Genomic DNA, 17,469 nt, shown 5'->3' on the forward strand with positions numbered 1-17,469 from the left:
ACTTCCACAGGCAGTACAATAACGAGGAACGGACAGTATTTTTTTTTAAATCTAGCACAGAAATAAAGAAAGCATCCTTTAGCTAAAACAAGTTTCTCTACTAATGCCAGGGATCTATACAGACATATCTGTATTGAAACACATTTGCTTAACAACATTTTCTAAAGTAAGACTGTGAAACTAACTAGTAGTTACATCTTGAAATACAAAACACGAGTAGATACAATCCTATTTTCCGTGTCTTCCCACAATACACTGCTTTAATGGGGCGGCAGCACTCGCAGTCCTCAGCTTCACTGCTGACCACCTCCCCGAGTTCCCTCAAGCAGAAAGACAACTCACAACCTTGAGACAGAGAGAGCAAAGACTGAGTCAAAGTATCTTCCTTTTTCCCCTGCTGTTATTACCTTTAAAATGAGGGATATTTTGAGCCCTTTAACCCCTTCCCCTGCATTTTAAAAATAAGAAAGGATGATGAGGCCCAGAATCACCTTCTACATAAGAAAGCTCAGCAGCATTTGATATGACAGCACTGAGCTACCACACAAAAAATAAAAATCAGCAACAACAGAAATCATCTGCTGAACCTGAGACGTATATAAAGGCAATAAATTACTTACACCAGGAACAAAGAAATTATGACTTTCACAAGGAAATGGAACGATCTTTTTCAGAGAGTACTTCCTGCAGGACTGGAAGATCACCATTCGAATGCACTTTAGTGTATTTAACAAGCTAAGCATTTTTAATTCTGTCCATTTCCACTGAAATATACACTTCTAGCTTAAACTGAAACTGTTCAATGTTTCACAGTTTTGCTCTAGGCTGCTATACCATCTCTCTGAATGAGCTTGCTTGCTCTGGAATCCAAGAAATAAACTTTCTATAAATGGGAACTCTCTGGATCAATGCTCCACATTATAACTGCTTGCAACATGGACCTGTAAAGCAAGTTGTTTAGCCTAAATCTGGAAATGGGAGCAACAAAATCCTGAAGGATAGGTAAAGTGGTCTGATTTCTACAGGTGCTGATCTAAGTATCTAGTGTTGGATCATGCTGACACTGTTTTTTGCATTCACGTGAAACTTGAGAAAAGGGGAAAAGCAGACAAATGAAAGTTTTTAATTAAGCCTTTCACTAAACTTCCCTATCACCGTTCCTACATCATGAAAGGAGAAGGAGAAGGACCTGTGAAGGCTGATCTGGAAATGGTACTGCATTCTCCAGCTTCCTCCTCTTCCTCTTGCAGGTCCTCTGCTCTTGCCAGGCATTCTGAACACTGCCATGGAGATTCCTCTTCCCCACACAATATCAACTCTTTTTTTGAGTCAGTAATTAGCAAAACAAAAATCTAATATACCCATTTTACTATCTCAACTTGCTTGATTAGTACCTACCTAAGAGGATTTAATGAAATCTTGACATTGTGCTTAATTTTCTTTTAATATCTGCTCCATCTTTCTTTTCTTTCTGCATTATATTATTTCTTATATGCATCTTTGTACTTCCCTCTTTTGTTCTCTTTCCTATTGTTTTACTCGGTGATCAGCAAAGATAATTCTCAAGAAACCAAAACTGGCTAAATCTGTAGTAACAAACTGCTAGAATTTGCTTGGCACATTAACTGTCTTCTGAGATGTATAAATAACTACAATGATTTGAATTTCACTAAATCTGTCTTCTAAGATTTGTATTTCATTATGGTCTTTCAAGATTTGGACTACAAAGATTCAAACTGTTTAGGTTTTATACTGGAAGGTCACCTGAATGTCTCATAGATGTTACTGAATAGTTTATTGATTTCCTAATTGTTCTATTTTTCTGTTACCTCTGCTGCTTTACGTTACTTTGTTAGTTTACAATTTAATCAATGTGGTTACAGAGGGGAAGCACTATAAATACAGGCCAATTAATGTGTTAGAGAAGACAGACTAAGAATTTCTATTTACATCTTAGCCATGAACAAAAGGGTAATCAATAACATTAAAAAAGGGAAATTTAAATGAAAGAAGTATATACGTTTCTACACAGCTCACAATTATCCCATAAAATTCAGTTTCCATAGTCTTTCTTTGCATTTTCCTAGAAATACCCAGAGCTATAACAGATATAAAAACAAAAAAAAAAAAAAAAGTGACAACAGGAATATAAATATTCTTGTCTGAGGGCACATGCCATTACACCTCTATTTCTTGAGGGTCAGTTTTGGGCATAGTTCGATACAGACTTCCCTATTTCACAGGATTCTTTCATCATATTTTGGAGCAGCTGATTGAAGTCACAAGAGCAGGGGAAAGACCTGACTAATGATCTAATCTACTGTGGCAATTCCCTCTTAAATCTCATACTTATTTCCTGTGTGAATAGGAAGGATAAAACTGAATCACCTAACTCTTGCAAACGATGCAGGGCTGCTCTGGTCTCATGAGCGGCCTCTGACGCCAGCCTGCTCCCAGGAGCAGCAGCTCAGCACCCCTTGCTGCTGACAGCCACTGGGGGCTGTGCAACCAGAGTCAAGTTGGAGGATTAGAGTAAGTTCTTGTGACAAAGGTGCTCTTTTTAATGGTAATAGAAAGAAATTGTCAGTTAGGAAAAAAACACATAAACGCTTAACTGTAAAGTTTCACTTCTTTTCTGATACGATACCAGGTTTGTATAGCTCCTGACACATACCTCAGTGCTGTAAAAGCGATTGCATGACCTTGTGAGGCCCTGCCGAGCTCTATTTGCTAAGATATATAGCTATCAAGAATCTACAGTGACAAGACAGATGAGTGGGCTTTTTAACTCATCTTCACATTGAACAATTTGAACATGTATTTGCAAAGTGCTTCCCAGAGGTAGCCAAATATTATACCCATTATAACCATTTTAGAAATGAGGAAGCTAAGTAATAGACATGAAACTTTTTTCCCTGAGGTGAGACAGGAGGTCAGAATCATAACAGAATGTGTCTATAGCTGTATTCTTCGTGTCCCCTCACAAACGAAGGCAGAAAGTGCATTAAAAATGTTGTTCTGCTGGCACTGCAATGGATCCACACACTGTGGTTTAGTTTTCATTTACTTCAAAAAAAAAATCTAGGCAATACCGATGTGATGACAGCTGAACTGGTGATTAGGATTCTCTGCTAAGAAGACAACTAAACTAGACCACATGCAAAAGTCTGTTAAAATATCTCTTATCCCTTCAGTCCCAGTTTTGTGCAGAAAAGCATGAATTTGTCCTTTACCATTAAGTTATTGTATTTTATGGCTAAGAGTTCATTACCTTCCAAATTATGCTCATCATATACAAGAGAGTTAATTTTATTAGCGTTATGGTTTCATAACACAAAGTAATTTTATTCAGCAGAAAATTTTACACACGTGGTCAAATTTGCCAAATATAAATAAGAAGCTTTATTCTACCTAGGATTTAGGTGCATAATTTAGCAAGATAATTTGCTCCGCCCTGTGCCAACCCTAGGTGTCTAGATTTCTTCACACAGTCTGGTGATGTGAAGTGGGCTCAGCACTGCTACAGGCTGATGGATTCTCTCCTCCTTTCTGCAGATATTCCCCATATCCACCATAATTTTTCAAGAAAACAAAATAATCCCTGGATTGCTCTAGATATAAGAATTAAGTTTTGTCTAAAAAGAGAATGATAAGAGGTGAAAGCTGACAGAATAACACGTTCATCTTTCTAAAAGTCTGCATTAGCGGTTATTTTCAGTTTAGTGGTAAAAAAATCCCACCATCTAAGACTGCATGTTTTCCTCACATAGTCCATGGTTTTGGGGCCATCTGCAATATTTAGATTTGATTCTAAGCATCTGATCCAGTACTCAGTGTGGGCAATGAAAATCTGTGAACTGATTTCAATGGGGTCTGAATTAAAGGAAAAAAAATCATATATTTATATTACTGAAAAGCAGAAAAAGTCATCACGTCCATGAGATGTACTGCCAAATCTTTCACTAGAAATAGTGGAACTCATGTCTAGATTTGCTTTTCACAATGAGCAAAAAGTATAAGCAAAATCCTAATTAGCACAGCACTTAAACACAGTCCCAGGCATGTTGTACATCTATTTTAAGACATCCCACAGCTAATAAAAATGGGCATAAGGCCAAAGAATTTGCACCAGAGAAAGTGTAACTCAGCTGGCACAGAGAGACATTCTGAGCAGTGAAATGTGTTAGAACCAAGCAACATATTTCTGTCACAAAATGAAAGTGCAACCATCTATTCTGTCTCTAATCCCAGTGGGATAAAACAATTACCATTATCTAAAGAAAACTGCAAATTAGACTGCAATTACTGTTGATTGTGGCAGCACTGTTCTTTTAGTGAACAAATACATCAGAAAGTTATTAATGGAATTCATGACCAAAAAAACTGTAAGTATTACAACCTTATACCAATTATTCACCTTTATTCACCGCAGGTTTTGAAGTCAAATTTAAGTCTATGATTTTCTCACTGCCTTTGCTGGAAATGATGGTGACAAGCACATTGGGGCAAATATGTAAAACCAAGGGCACTTCACATCCTTTACATCAAGCCTCAGACTGTAGGGAAGCCCTGGCAACTCGGGAGCCAGCTGTACTGTGCCATGGGAAAAAGCATATGCCTGAAAAGGCATAAACAATAGGAACGGCTGCACCGTATCATGCTAATCTCTGCATATTTATCTGTGATAGCTGCCACAAGCCTGCTAAGCTTGTGACTAAACCAGTCACAAACTGGCAAGTCATCTAGAGCTCTGGAAGGATAATGGTTTCAAACAGAAACACAGAAAACTTCCTTTTACCACAAGATGGGAGTTCTCACAACCAGAAATAATCCAGACACCGGAGAAGCTCAGAGGGAATTGCACACAGACATCTACTCCAACTGCTTCACTCCACATGTAAAAATCCTTTGTGGTATTGCTCTGACAAAAGATGATTGTGCCAGCTGACCCCATTTACTTAAACACAGTCATAAGCCTTATGATTACACTTCCTATAGAGTCTGCAGAATATCTGCCTCCCAATGACAGTATTATAACAGAGGGCTTGTTTCCCCAATGTCATTTATATTGTGTTGACGCTAAGCAGTTATTATCTTTTGATGCGCAGCTGTGCATTATGCAAAAGCTGCACAAATAAAGATGAATCATTTTTGAATAGGACAAAGGGTTTTTATAAAACATCCCAACATGGAAACGGCTGCTGGGAGAAAACAGCAGCTCCATGCATGCTTTCAATTTCCAATTTGGCCAAAAATCAGATTCAACTTCCAAAAAGTACTCTCCTCCTATATACAACATGGATTAAATGATTCTGTTAGGAAAGATAAATCAGAGCATCCCTAGGCATATACACAGAGTGCCTGCTCTGGAGAAACAACTTCTGTGGGCACAGAAATTTACATTTTGAACTTCTGCACAGGCATGCCTGTGTGAATATCAATAACAAGGTGTCTTAGACTTTTCCTTCAATATCACAGCACGCTGCATGCGTAGCACAACTTCCTAGCTCTGCATCACGAGTCTCTTCCCCCAGCTTCACAAAAAGCAGCACCTTGATCGGCAAAGTGATGCCATTATGAGACTGCTGAAGCCCCTGAAAGACAGTGACTACTTTATATTTTCAGAAGCAACCAGGGAATGGAAGGGAGGATCTTCAACAGAATTTTAGTGCAGCCAAGCCACCACTCCCAAATGCAGTGACAAGTTTGGTGCTGTTCGCCAGTAAGAAGCTGACTAGGAGAAGCTGACAGGCAGGGCAGCCTGTCTGAAAAGTCCAAACTGGCTGCATACATAAAACTTCATATGGTTTGGGTTTTTTTCCAATACAACTATATTAGCAGACCAACTAAAAGCCATAAAATGAGTTACTACTTCTCCAATGCATATGTTATTCCACAAAGTATATTATATTCCATACTACAGAGTAACGCTGCCTCAGGAAGCACCACAAACGGGTGGATCGGTGGAACCACTCCCTGAATGTTTGAGCAAGCAATAACTATCTCCAGAAAATGGTCCCTTCTGTATTCAGACCCTGATCCAGAAAGTTCAGGGGAATGGGACTAACCACAGACAGTGAATAAACCCTACCGGATAGGACTACACACCTGCATTAGGAAATGCCATCCCTTGGATAGGGAACCAGATCTGAGACAATTACAAGAATGAATCAACTGACAGTGAAACACATTGCTCTTCTAAAACCAGATTCTTAAGTTTCATGATAAATAACTACAGCACTTTCTGACCAAACCTTATGTTAAAGGGATGTATTTTTCCAATATAACAGTGCCCTCATCCTCAGAGGTGAGAACAGGATTATTCTCTTCAGTGAAAACTAAAATGGGCAGATTATCAGCTGGTATCAGCTGGTAATGTTACTATCTACAGAAGTTACTGTATCTGGCCCAGGACTTACAATTGCATCCTTCTCCACACTCACCGTTTCTGTCAATGGCAAAAGGAACATCTGTTGTGACAATTTCATAATTGCATATCTGGCTGTACTGTGGAGAACAGTCCTCATCCAGGGCTTCTACTTGTAGGATACTTTCATAGATCTTTCCCTCCGTCACTGTGGCCTTATATGCACTCTCCTTGAAAGCTGGTGAAAACTCATTGACATCCTTTACCTGGATATGGACCACTGCCCTAAAATAAGTAAATGAAGAATTCAAGGAGAGAAATTAGTTTATTATGATTTTAAGTAAGATCATATTATTAACAGATTGTTTTCAGATCATTTAGAGGACTAACACAGAAAACAACTGGAAAACAAGGTAAGCCTCTGCTAAAATGAAAAATTATTGAATTAATGTTTAATTTTAGCAGTTTGAAAACCTATCATGGTGTTAAGTGAATACGTATTGCGATGGCTAGCAAGCAGAAGGCTTCACAGCACCCCCTCTTAAAACTGTGCTGCCTCTTAAAACAGACCACCAGCAAAAAGTCAATGAAATCATTCCAATGTAAAATGGATTAATAAGTGAAAAAAGAGAAAGAATTACAGTACTTTTACATATTCATCACTAAAAGTGGTAAGTTTATGAACATTCTTCAACATTAAATAAGCCTCTCACATTCTGCTGATTATAATTACCTAATGTCCTAATTACCTGCATCTAGAGCTTGTGAAAGAAAGAGTACTATCAGTACCTCAAACTGACATGTAGCATAATATTTAAGGACAGAAATGATCCGCACATCCACTATATCAGTATGTGCCTGAGCTTCCCTGCTGATTCACAACACTACACTCATTTACGAACAAATCAAAGGGTAGGGCCCTTTTGCTGGCAGCTCTCATTAGGATAACGATTGTGCCACATTATCAATGTGTGTGTTACTATAAACCCTTCAGGGTCAAAAATGAAAGTCCTTTTGTATTCAAGGAACAAATCCTGAAGGCATTCCTTTAAAAGGATTTGCTATCTGAACTGACAGGCAGAGTAAGAGAGGGACACAAAGGAGTGAAGGGACTTTCTAGACCAATAGCAGAGCCAGGAATAAACCATGGGACCCTCAAACAACCTAGCTTACTCTGTGATTTAGTATATAAATCACCACAAGTGTACCAGCTTCTGGTCCCAATGTACCAGATTTCATTTTGGTCATGACTGGACAAAAATACTCCACAAGCGTAACACTTACTATATTGTTACTGACACATGACGGAAAAAAAAAATCATAAACTATAATAACATGAAGCAAAAATTGTTTCTGTAACTTCAGTTTTTCAATACTGCACGCTTCCTTATAAATGTGTATTTTTATTTTTAATATCCTTAAAAAGTTCAGAATGGATTATAGAGTTAATTATGTTTTTACTTGTCATGTGTCTTTGATGAACAGAAGAAAGAATGATTACTATTAATCATTTATTTAAATGGCTCTCATAGTGAAACGAACAATTTGTATAGCAGTTACACATCTACACATGAATAAATTTCATCTTTAATAACAAGTAGTCTGGAGCTTGGTTTCATGAACTGGGTGAAAAAAAAGGCACTCTGACATTTAAGGTTATGCATGGAACTGGCTCCACAGTATGAAGTACCACCTGTTAACTTGCAATACCACTCTTCCAGAAGGATCTGAACTCCTCTGAGACTTGCCGTCCAAATGCAGAGGTCAGGAAAGCACTGTGCAAAGGCAACACTGCTGCAGCTTATACTTATGCACACAGTAAAAAATGGGCGATTTCCCTCATTTTTTACCATTTGAAATAAGACGAACAGAGAAAAAGCCTACTTGTATCTCCTAAATATCAATTATAAGTTAGCTTCCATGTCCTAGTTGATGTGTTTAGTCTATCTGTTTAATGTGAAAGCAAGAACAGAAAAATAAACCAAAACTGCTTTTCAACCTGACTGTAGTATAACAGGGGTCCTTCAACCTGATCTGCACTACTGTGTAAATACATGCCAAAGCAAAATTTTTTTCCTCCTCGTTTTCACTCACTTGTGAGATTTCTTCCAGTTTGTTCCACTTGGTGCTGATCCACAGTCATAGGCCTGGATGATGAATGTGTACTCCTTCTGCAGCTCACAGTCAATAGGACTTTTTGCTCGAAGACGACCTTCTCCGGATGTCTTGTTTAGCACAACAGCTTCAAAGGGCATTTCTTGCCCGTGGATTTTAAAAGCACAGATTTCACCTGTGAATAATAGTATGAAACAACCATAACTGGGGAGAACTAAGTCACATGCATCAGAGTGACACTGGAGATGTTACTCATTTTTTTTTCCCATGTTGCTACAGATGGGGTAGCAGAAACTCAGGCAGGGGTTTATAACACAGCTACCAGGGCCACGGGCCACCCACGTATACAGCATGATGTAGCAACTGCAACCCTGGTCAAATATTTCCCTCTTCCTTCGTCATTGCAGAATAGTTTCGTAAAGCCCTACAGACCACTCCCTGGACATGTTATCAACATAAATTTCCAGCTGGAACAAGAGGAATTTATTTAGTTAAACAAAGAAAAGGAGATCAAGCAGAAACAAAAATAGAGATTTAAGAGGTCTTCTTTCCTTAATGCCGTCACCTCTTCATTTTGACACGTGAGCTGCCAAGTGGTAGCACATATGCAGATTCTTGCACTTTAGTTCCCCAACAGCAAAAAAAGTAACAATTCAGAACATAGGCCTATTTGAAATGTATCTTGCTTTATTTACATTTATATATAATCTTTGGAACAGAAGTAGTCACAAGGGATCAGAGGACAAGTGCCCCTTTTGGGCACCTCAGTCCCCCACCCACATTCACACACCCATACACGGATGCCTTCTTGCCAGCAAGTCGCTCTCTCCCTAGACTGCCTCCCAGTGCAATAAAGCCATGGCTTATTCTCAGAGGAATACTATGTAACAAAACAGATGATACAGCAAGGACTAAAAAATTGATTAGGAAATAAGAAACAGCATAAAAACATGAGTCTGGAAGGGGAAAAAAAAAAAAAAGAAAGCAGTTTCTGGTGATAGCTTCTTTATCCTTCTTCATCCTTTGCGCTGATGGCAAGGATATGCATGCTGAATTCATTTTTAGCCATTCCAGAATCCAACTTTAAAAATAAAATATTTATATGAACACCAATGTGGCTTAAATATTTCTATGACACATTAGACACATGCTCTTTTATGAACAAGTCAGTCTCAGGACATGCATTATAGATTCAAAGCTCCCACTCACATAATCCTTTTCCATTTATTTCCAATTTAGAGTTGCAGCCTTTTGGAAATCTCCTTGCCAATCATGCCTGAGTCAACTGCCAAATTCTAAATTAACTCTGAATGTAGGACCCCTAGCTCGTGCCTAGCTCTTTTCTTTATCACAATATATTGTTTGTTTTTAAAGAAGGCAGCCAGTGACTTTATGTAAGTTCTTATTCTTATTATGAGTGAGAAAGAGAGAAAACACAAAGGATGGGGGAGATTAGGTATACCTAGAGTACAAAAACAGGCATTTAGGATATTCTCTCTACTTCCACTGCATAGATCTCCCTTGGCTACAATGGGACCTGAAGCTGAGCTCAGCAATATACGCTGACATTTAGGCAGATGAATCCCACACTTTACACTTGTAATCAAACCTGTGAATGTCTTTTCAGGATCCACACAGAGATGTTTTAGTAATGATGAAGCACCGGGAAAATAGATTGAATATTTGCTTGGACCCAAAGCTGCAGCCCCTCCCACAAATGGCGTGAAAGGGCTGTGTGGTTTTTCAAGTTCTCTGCTAGACAAAAGCCACGCTCTTTTCCAGGCTTTCTTCAGCTCTCCTTCAGTGAGCCCAGATGTTTGGGCTTTGTAAGGAACGGATTTTGTCCTGAAAATCACACTCTGAAGAAGATGAAGACTTTGCATATGGCACAGCCATAAGGGCAGGCTCCACAACAGCTGAGCTGCTAGGGAGTAAACCAAGGGCATGAGCTGAAGGGAAGGCTGAAGGGAGGCAGTTTGTTCAGCTTCGATCGTGGGTGCTGCTCACCAAGCTTATGTCTCAATAAATTGTCACAGATGCCTATGAACAAAAAATTATCCTCATTTCCCTGCAACTTCAAAACATTTATCTAAAAGGATATTGTGGATTCCAGTTTTAATTTGTTAGAAAAACAACATTTTAAATCTGGGAAGTCTAATGGAAAAATATTATTTGTTCTGTTCTGTAACAGTGGCCTTCCTAGTCTCTTAATAACAAAGTTTTCCTCAGATGCACAATCCATCAATAGAGATCATAACTTGAGTGTTTTGTGTTTATTATTTTATTGATCTGCTCTTTGATTATAAACAATACAGTATCTTAGACATCTAAGCCTACTGTTCTTAAAAAATAAAAATAGCTTGGGGTAGGAAAAAAAGAGTAATCTCAACCTTAGTCTAAAAGTTTATCATTTTCTTTTCCCCAAATTAGGAGGCCTGATACAAAACAATCAGAGAAGGCAACCAAGTTTTAATTACTCCTCAGCAAATATTTTAGAAGTCTCTGTATCCTGCTACTATGTGAGATACTCTCACTTTATAAAGAACTCTAATTTTGTCTTTTATATCCCCATTTGCCAAAGAGAAAATAATTCCAGCTGCACAGATGCTGGGAGACATTTGTAAACACTATGCCACCCTCCCAACATTACACTTCCAGATTTCACTACAGCAACCTGCTTATATGAAAATAAGTATATATTTTTTAAAAAACTAAGTAAGATTTTTTTCAGAAGAAGGATTCTACCACCATTTCCAAAGAAATGAGCGATCACTGATGGAAAGTGTATAGAAAAATGTATAGTAAATATAATGGCTCTAAAAAGGTGTTTTAATGAGTGTATCCAAAATGGAAATGATAATAGAGTTGTATCGACTCTAACAAAGCAGAAAATTAAATTATGTCTAACTATCTTTACACTGTGACAGCAATAACACAAAGGCTACGGACACATGAATTTACTACTAGGCATAACAAATACCATTTTTAATGGAGCCACAGGGCTTTATTCTTTAAGTCCAGCTGAGCTAACCCCAGACCTACCTGAAGTCAATAGGAATTGTGCCAAGCTTACATTATTCACTGAGTTCTTAAATAAATATTGTTAAGTAATTCATTCAAGGAGAAGGTATCCCTCCTGTTCAAGCTCACTACGTAAGTTGTGGAACAACCACCTTCTGAACGTGGATGTCATCCACCTCACCTCTCCTTTTTAGGACTCAGATCATTAGAGTGCAAGCTGGCATGTTACCTCCCCCACAAAAGACAATGTGGCAAAAAAATTAAGTTTTGGCCTTCATTTCATTTGAACAGATTGACCAACAGGTGTAAGAGGACTGAGTGTTGATAAAAAAGGTGGTGGTGGCAAGCTGATAAAATAGCAGTAAGTTGGTGATATCACATAAAGGTGGAGGCATGCCTATGAAATCCTACAGCAATTGCATTCAAAGCCAGGATATACATCCTGAGGGTTTCCAGTTGCTTCCTCTGCAATCTTCTGGTTACAGGGTTTAAGTTTATTGAGTTGCTTCATTAAAAAATAAATAAATAAATAAATTCTGGGCATTATGCTTCGTCTTCGTATCATTCAGAGTAGTATTAGCCATAAGCATCTATTAATTTTGAAACCTACACTACTTTTAAGTTGAGAACTCTGATGGAGATCCATAGTTTACTACCACAGAGACATTAGTCATATAATTTCCTCTGTAAGAACTATAACCATTTAGAATATCCAGAAGATATTTCATATTCAGCAACTTTTGCATGAAATATTTAGAGTGCTGATTATAAGCCTTAATCAACAAAATTGTTCTATGAATTACTGTCTTTTATACAAAAAACAAAACTCACATTGCTTTCAATGGAAATAAAAATCCCTAATGTTACTCCTTTAATGTCTACACAGAATTATTCATTTGAACTCAATTTCAGAAGTTATTAAAGAAAAAAACCTGTTGCATACTTACTTTGCCTTTCACAGTTATCTTTGCTTTTTGTTCAGCTTTCATTAATGAGAATACACAAGGTTCCAAGTGAAAAGCTGAGATCTTTGACATTTGATCATTTTCAGCAACACTTAATACAAAGCAACAGTTATAGCTGACTCTGCAATTGGAAAGTTTTTGAGTTTCACTGACTGCAACCAGTGTTCCTAGCATGCACTATTTTCTCCACTGGGCTTATGATTGAGTACGGTTTTTACAGCTGCGTTCAGGGTTTGTGTATGAGTGCAAGTATATGCACATGTATTTGTTCCTGCCATTAACTTTTGAACATTTGCTGATTTCAACTAAATTTTTAAAAGATGAGTTGCTCCCTACAAATGCTGTGAAATTATGCAGCTGCACAATAGAGATTACAGAAACTACGCAGGGGTGACAAAGAGGTCCCATCTCATCAGACACCCAACACTCCACACAAAGACCTTATAAACGCCCAACAAGGAAAGCTTCAATTCTGTCTTGCACCTTCTTGGCACCAGTCAAACACACACAAGGCACAAATCTGTAGGAAACCAGGCTTCATTAGTTCACTGCTGACAGAATAACTCATTTGTATTCATGTTCTGTTCCGATTTTATTAGTCACTCTCCTTTTATTGCATTTCTATGTTTATTTTTCTCAGATGGGCAAATAACAGTGTAGCTGAGCATTTATTTAGAGTAAGATCATTAAAGGATGTGATTTTACACTTCCTGAGGTAAGATCCCAAAGTGCCTAAGAATCAAAGCCCTGAAACCATGCACACCCCTGCTAACACCTGAGCAGAGACCTGTGCTCCGTCCATGAGAGATGCCACTGAAGTTTCAGCTGAAGGAACACAGATAGGAACAGGCACTTCGATATCCATAACCAAGGAGTCACTGAGAGCTGTGAAGACTTGCATACAAATGCCAGTGGTAACACAGTTCTTTCCTTATGTGTGTCCTTCAGCAACTTGATTTAACTACATGGATCAATCACAACGTAACAGAGGTATTCGAAAACCATCAGTAAGTCCAGAAATGAAAGTCCTTCACATACTACATGGCACTGTCAGACCCCCAAGAATTTTATAAAACAGGTATGAATTTGCTTACAGATATGACTCTGCTCTTGCTATAACTAGAGGTTTAAAGCCATTCTTGTGAATGAAATTAAAGCACTATTAATTGGAATCAAATTTCAATGTTTAACCCTTTACATGTGCTCTCTCCACATACACACACACATCCGAACACCAGCACACTGCTCTTCAAACATCGACCCTCAAAGATCTCTGTTGGCAGCTTGATGGAAAGATGCAGAGGCAGTGCAGTTGGGACTACTGCTCAACTCAGTTGTTTTCTCAGAAATGCAGCACAGATCCTCCACATGTAGTCAATGCTGGGTTTTTTAATAAGTCTGTTTAAGGGTTGCTGTTTCCCTTTGTTTTTCAATCCAACCTTCCAGGATAACAATTGCATGCAAATTTCTCTCTTTGAATTCTGCAAGTATCTCCTGTAATGCACAGCTGCAGACTTTCTGGGTGTCTCAGTAGCACTGCGAAGGTTTTTGACATGTTTTTCTACTACAGGCTGTAGCTACTGTTTATATAGATATGGAACACAGAAAGTTGGGTTTTGGGGGATGGATGGGCAGTTGTTTGGGAAAATAAAGCAATATAACAATTAGACATGTAAAATATCTTTAAGGTTAGAAAGAAAATAGTATTAAGTAAAGCAGTAACTACTGTATATGCTTTTCCAGTTCACTGAAGTCAATGCTATTAAAAAGCATACTGAAATACTAACCTAGGAAGCTATACTGAAATCATCAACAGAGGGAGGTACTGATATCTTAATAAAATACAACAATTATTATTTTCCTCACATCTGATTTTACGGGCAGCAAGCTTCATCAGCCAAGAGCATAAAACCACTGCTACCTTTACTATTCTATTCTCATGGGTTTGAAATCAGAAAACAGAGGAAATTCCACTTGCACTTTAAGTGATGCACTGTTGCCATAGACCCACACCTAATGGACCAAACTTCATTCTTCTGTTGATACGTGGACCAGTTGCTCAGGATGAAAAGACTGCGGGTAGCAGATAAGAAAAAGCCTTATCTGCATTTCTTCTTTGCTCTATGGCAAGCATCCCAGGGATGTCACATAGGTTATGAAGGCAGTCAGCAACACAGCACTTGAAAAACCTGCTCTAGAAGTTAAGGGGCTAAATGCAGGTAAGAGCACTCAGTAAGAAGCTTGTTTAAAAAGAGTAACCTCTATGGACATGCTCCAATTATAGTGAGAAATATGACCATGTCGCTCACATCAGATCACCACATGGCTAGAGGCGCAACACATCACACTGTGCTCTCAGATCTGTGCAAAACAACCTTGCAGTCCAACGTAAATGACGGATAATTCATACATGCTTGTTTGAAGCCTGCAAGAGAGAACGTGCTGGGACACAAGGAAATAGAGTTCCAGGCAAATAAAGATGTGCTTAATTACCTGATGATTACACAGTTCTCTGATGTTGTTTACTCTAAAGCGCAGAAACGTAAGATATTGCCATTCATTCCACCCATCAATCAATACGGATCAAATTAACATTCTATTATAAATAACCTCAAACATTTCTTAATCTTTTCTTTCAGAAATCTGCAAGATTCAAGAGAGGAAGAAAGCAAGATAACAAGATTTTAAGAACAATACCAAAAAGTATAGTATTATAACCAATATACAGAGGTCCATACCCACCTACAACAATGAAAGCTTTTTTAAGCTCATGTTTCATGTTTGCAAGCAGCCTGTGGATTCAGCAGTACATGAGAGTATCTCCCAAACACACATGCAAAGCATACACAAGGCCACCCAGTTTAGTCAGAAGGCTAAGAGAAGGCATAGCATAGTCTCTTTAACAGTTACACCATCATCACTGAAAAAATATTGGCTTGGTCACTTTTTAGAATACCATATAATAATGAATTATTTGGAAAGTAATCCTGCAACTGTGTAGTTAAACCTGCAAATAAAACATTAAAGAAGGGAACTTTAACCTCTAGAAGCTAAGTGAAGCATAATTACTCTGTTCCCAGATGCATCATTTTCTGATCTGCTTTCTTGTAAGTATCAACAACAATCATAAACGTACATACTAGTCGTTTTTCCTTCTTCACACAGATTATCTGCATTATTTGGTTAGTGTTCAGTTTAGCTGCAACATTCACAATCAGCGATTACGGATTCCCTGTCTGCGCATCAGAAATCTGTTCCAGTAGATGAAACATCAGTTTGCTTCAGACAGTCATTTTTCAGCAAAAACAGAAGCCCAGATGCTACCGCTGCCCTAATTCCACATCTTTGTCTGAAAGATGGTTCATGAAACTGTTTCTCCTCTAGATTAGTGAGGTCTACATTGATAAAAATAGGAGATAGCTTGCCCTGTGAGGCACTGACCCATTTTAGTGTGTATAATGCTTTGAAAAAGGTCACCCTATTTTTGTAATGGAGACCTAGAGGACTTTGCACATAAGACTAAAAAGGTTATTACGATGTCTGCAATAATTTGTAGCCACTAAGTACTGCTGAGCTGTTAAAAAACAAATGCTAATAAAATATAAAAAAGTAGCTTATGATATGAAGAAGCTAATGATGTATAATGTGACTAGAATTTCAAATTAAATAAAGAGCTAGGATTAGAAATGTTGGTTAGCAAATACGTACTGCTCACAGTCTGATAGGCAAACCTAACAAAAATATTTTCTGCAGCAGGATAGATGTATCAACATGATCTGCTAGAGTTGGCTCCCTTGTGAGAAGTACCGAGACAAACAAGAAAACTAACAGCACTATGTCACACTTGGATTAGAAAATTAGCAGCTGTTAATCTATTGAGGACTTAGCAGACTGACAGAAAAACTTATTTTTTAATTAAGCCACTTTCCCTGAGGCCCTGTATCAAGACAGACAATTTCAGAGATAAAGAAGCTTGCAAAAAGTGGCATTTATTAAAATTATTCTACTGAATAATTTTAAATTTATTATTTTAGGATAAGTTGGCTTATTCAAAGAGGTAGAACATTCAGTGGGTGATCAGTTCATTTTTCTGCTTATTTTTACTCAAAAGCATCACTCAGCTTTAATACGCAATTTTTTTTTTACCAGGAATTTTAGACTGGTTAGGACATAATTACACAGCTGACTTTGAAGTCAATGGATAGGCAGGTAGTAGGAGCTAGGGCTGTTTTGCAGAAACTTCAAAAGCATAAAGTAATTCTAAATATGTAGACTGAAACAGAAATCACTAGCAGGCTCTATAGAACAGTGATGCAGAAACAACGGATTGCCTGTTGGTGGCCGCATACATACTATTATCAATAGACCTGCGTCCTTCCAGCATGCCAATATTTTGAGATTGCCACCTACCTGCTTTTTTTTCTCAGATTTGTAATTTGAATGATCAGATGGACAACAACAGGATGCCATTCAAAAGCATAACGGAATCACATAAGAGCATTTGTGGTCATCTGAGGCTATGTGTAAACCAGAGTCCACATATAGTTGGATACAAGCAGCTCTAAGCTAGAAACCAAATGGTCACATTAGCATGGTGCTGGGCTTGAATTAACAGGCAGATTCCTGGCTGTCTCAGAGCTAGAAGGCCCAGAGTGGGAGCAAAATAGGTAAGAAGGGACTACAAGAACCTCTGTGATTTCATTTTTTTTTAAATGATGAAGTGAGGACAAAGAAAGTGAGACTAGAATATTCTCCAAAATGAGCATCCAGACACGTCAGGTTTGCAAAAACAAGCACTAGAGGGGTACAATGCAAAATACATGGGGATACTTGTGGAATTTTCTCAGCATTGTCAGCCTATGAAACAGGACGTGAACAAAAGGGAAATTAAGAGATGTGGATCTTCTCACTGGCTCAATGCACAGTAAATTATGTCAGAGAGACATTATGTATCTCAGAGGTGTTTCACTTTAGGTCTACAAAAACACAAGTGAGGCAAAA

The 17,469-nt window shown here is 38.1% G+C and overlaps 1 protein-coding gene across 4 annotated transcripts in view; it reads right to left on the bottom strand.

The window, feature by feature from the left end:
* The window catches only part of CLSTN2 (calsyntenin 2), a 423,340-nt gene that overhangs the window by 89,983 nt on the left and 315,888 nt on the right, over positions 1-17,469 (bottom strand). For all 4 annotated transcript variants that reach the window (XM_064516936.1, XM_064516935.1, XM_064516937.1 and 1 more), the window contains 2 exons: positions 8,462-8,657; positions 6,444-6,652 (listed from right to left, as the gene is read on the bottom strand). In XM_064516936.1, coding sequence (XP_064373006.1) covers positions 6,444-6,652; positions 8,462-8,622 — 370 coding nt within the window. In that variant the 5' untranslated portion in view covers positions 8,623-8,657. The remainder of the gene's footprint in view (positions 1-6,443; positions 6,653-8,461; positions 8,658-17,469) is intronic.

The sequence above is a fragment of the Dromaius novaehollandiae genome, chromosome 9, assembly GCF_036370855.1.
Source record: "Dromaius novaehollandiae isolate bDroNov1 chromosome 9, bDroNov1.hap1, whole genome shotgun sequence".
NCBI classification, from domain to species: domain Eukaryota; kingdom Metazoa; phylum Chordata; class Aves; order Casuariiformes; family Dromaiidae; genus Dromaius; species Dromaius novaehollandiae.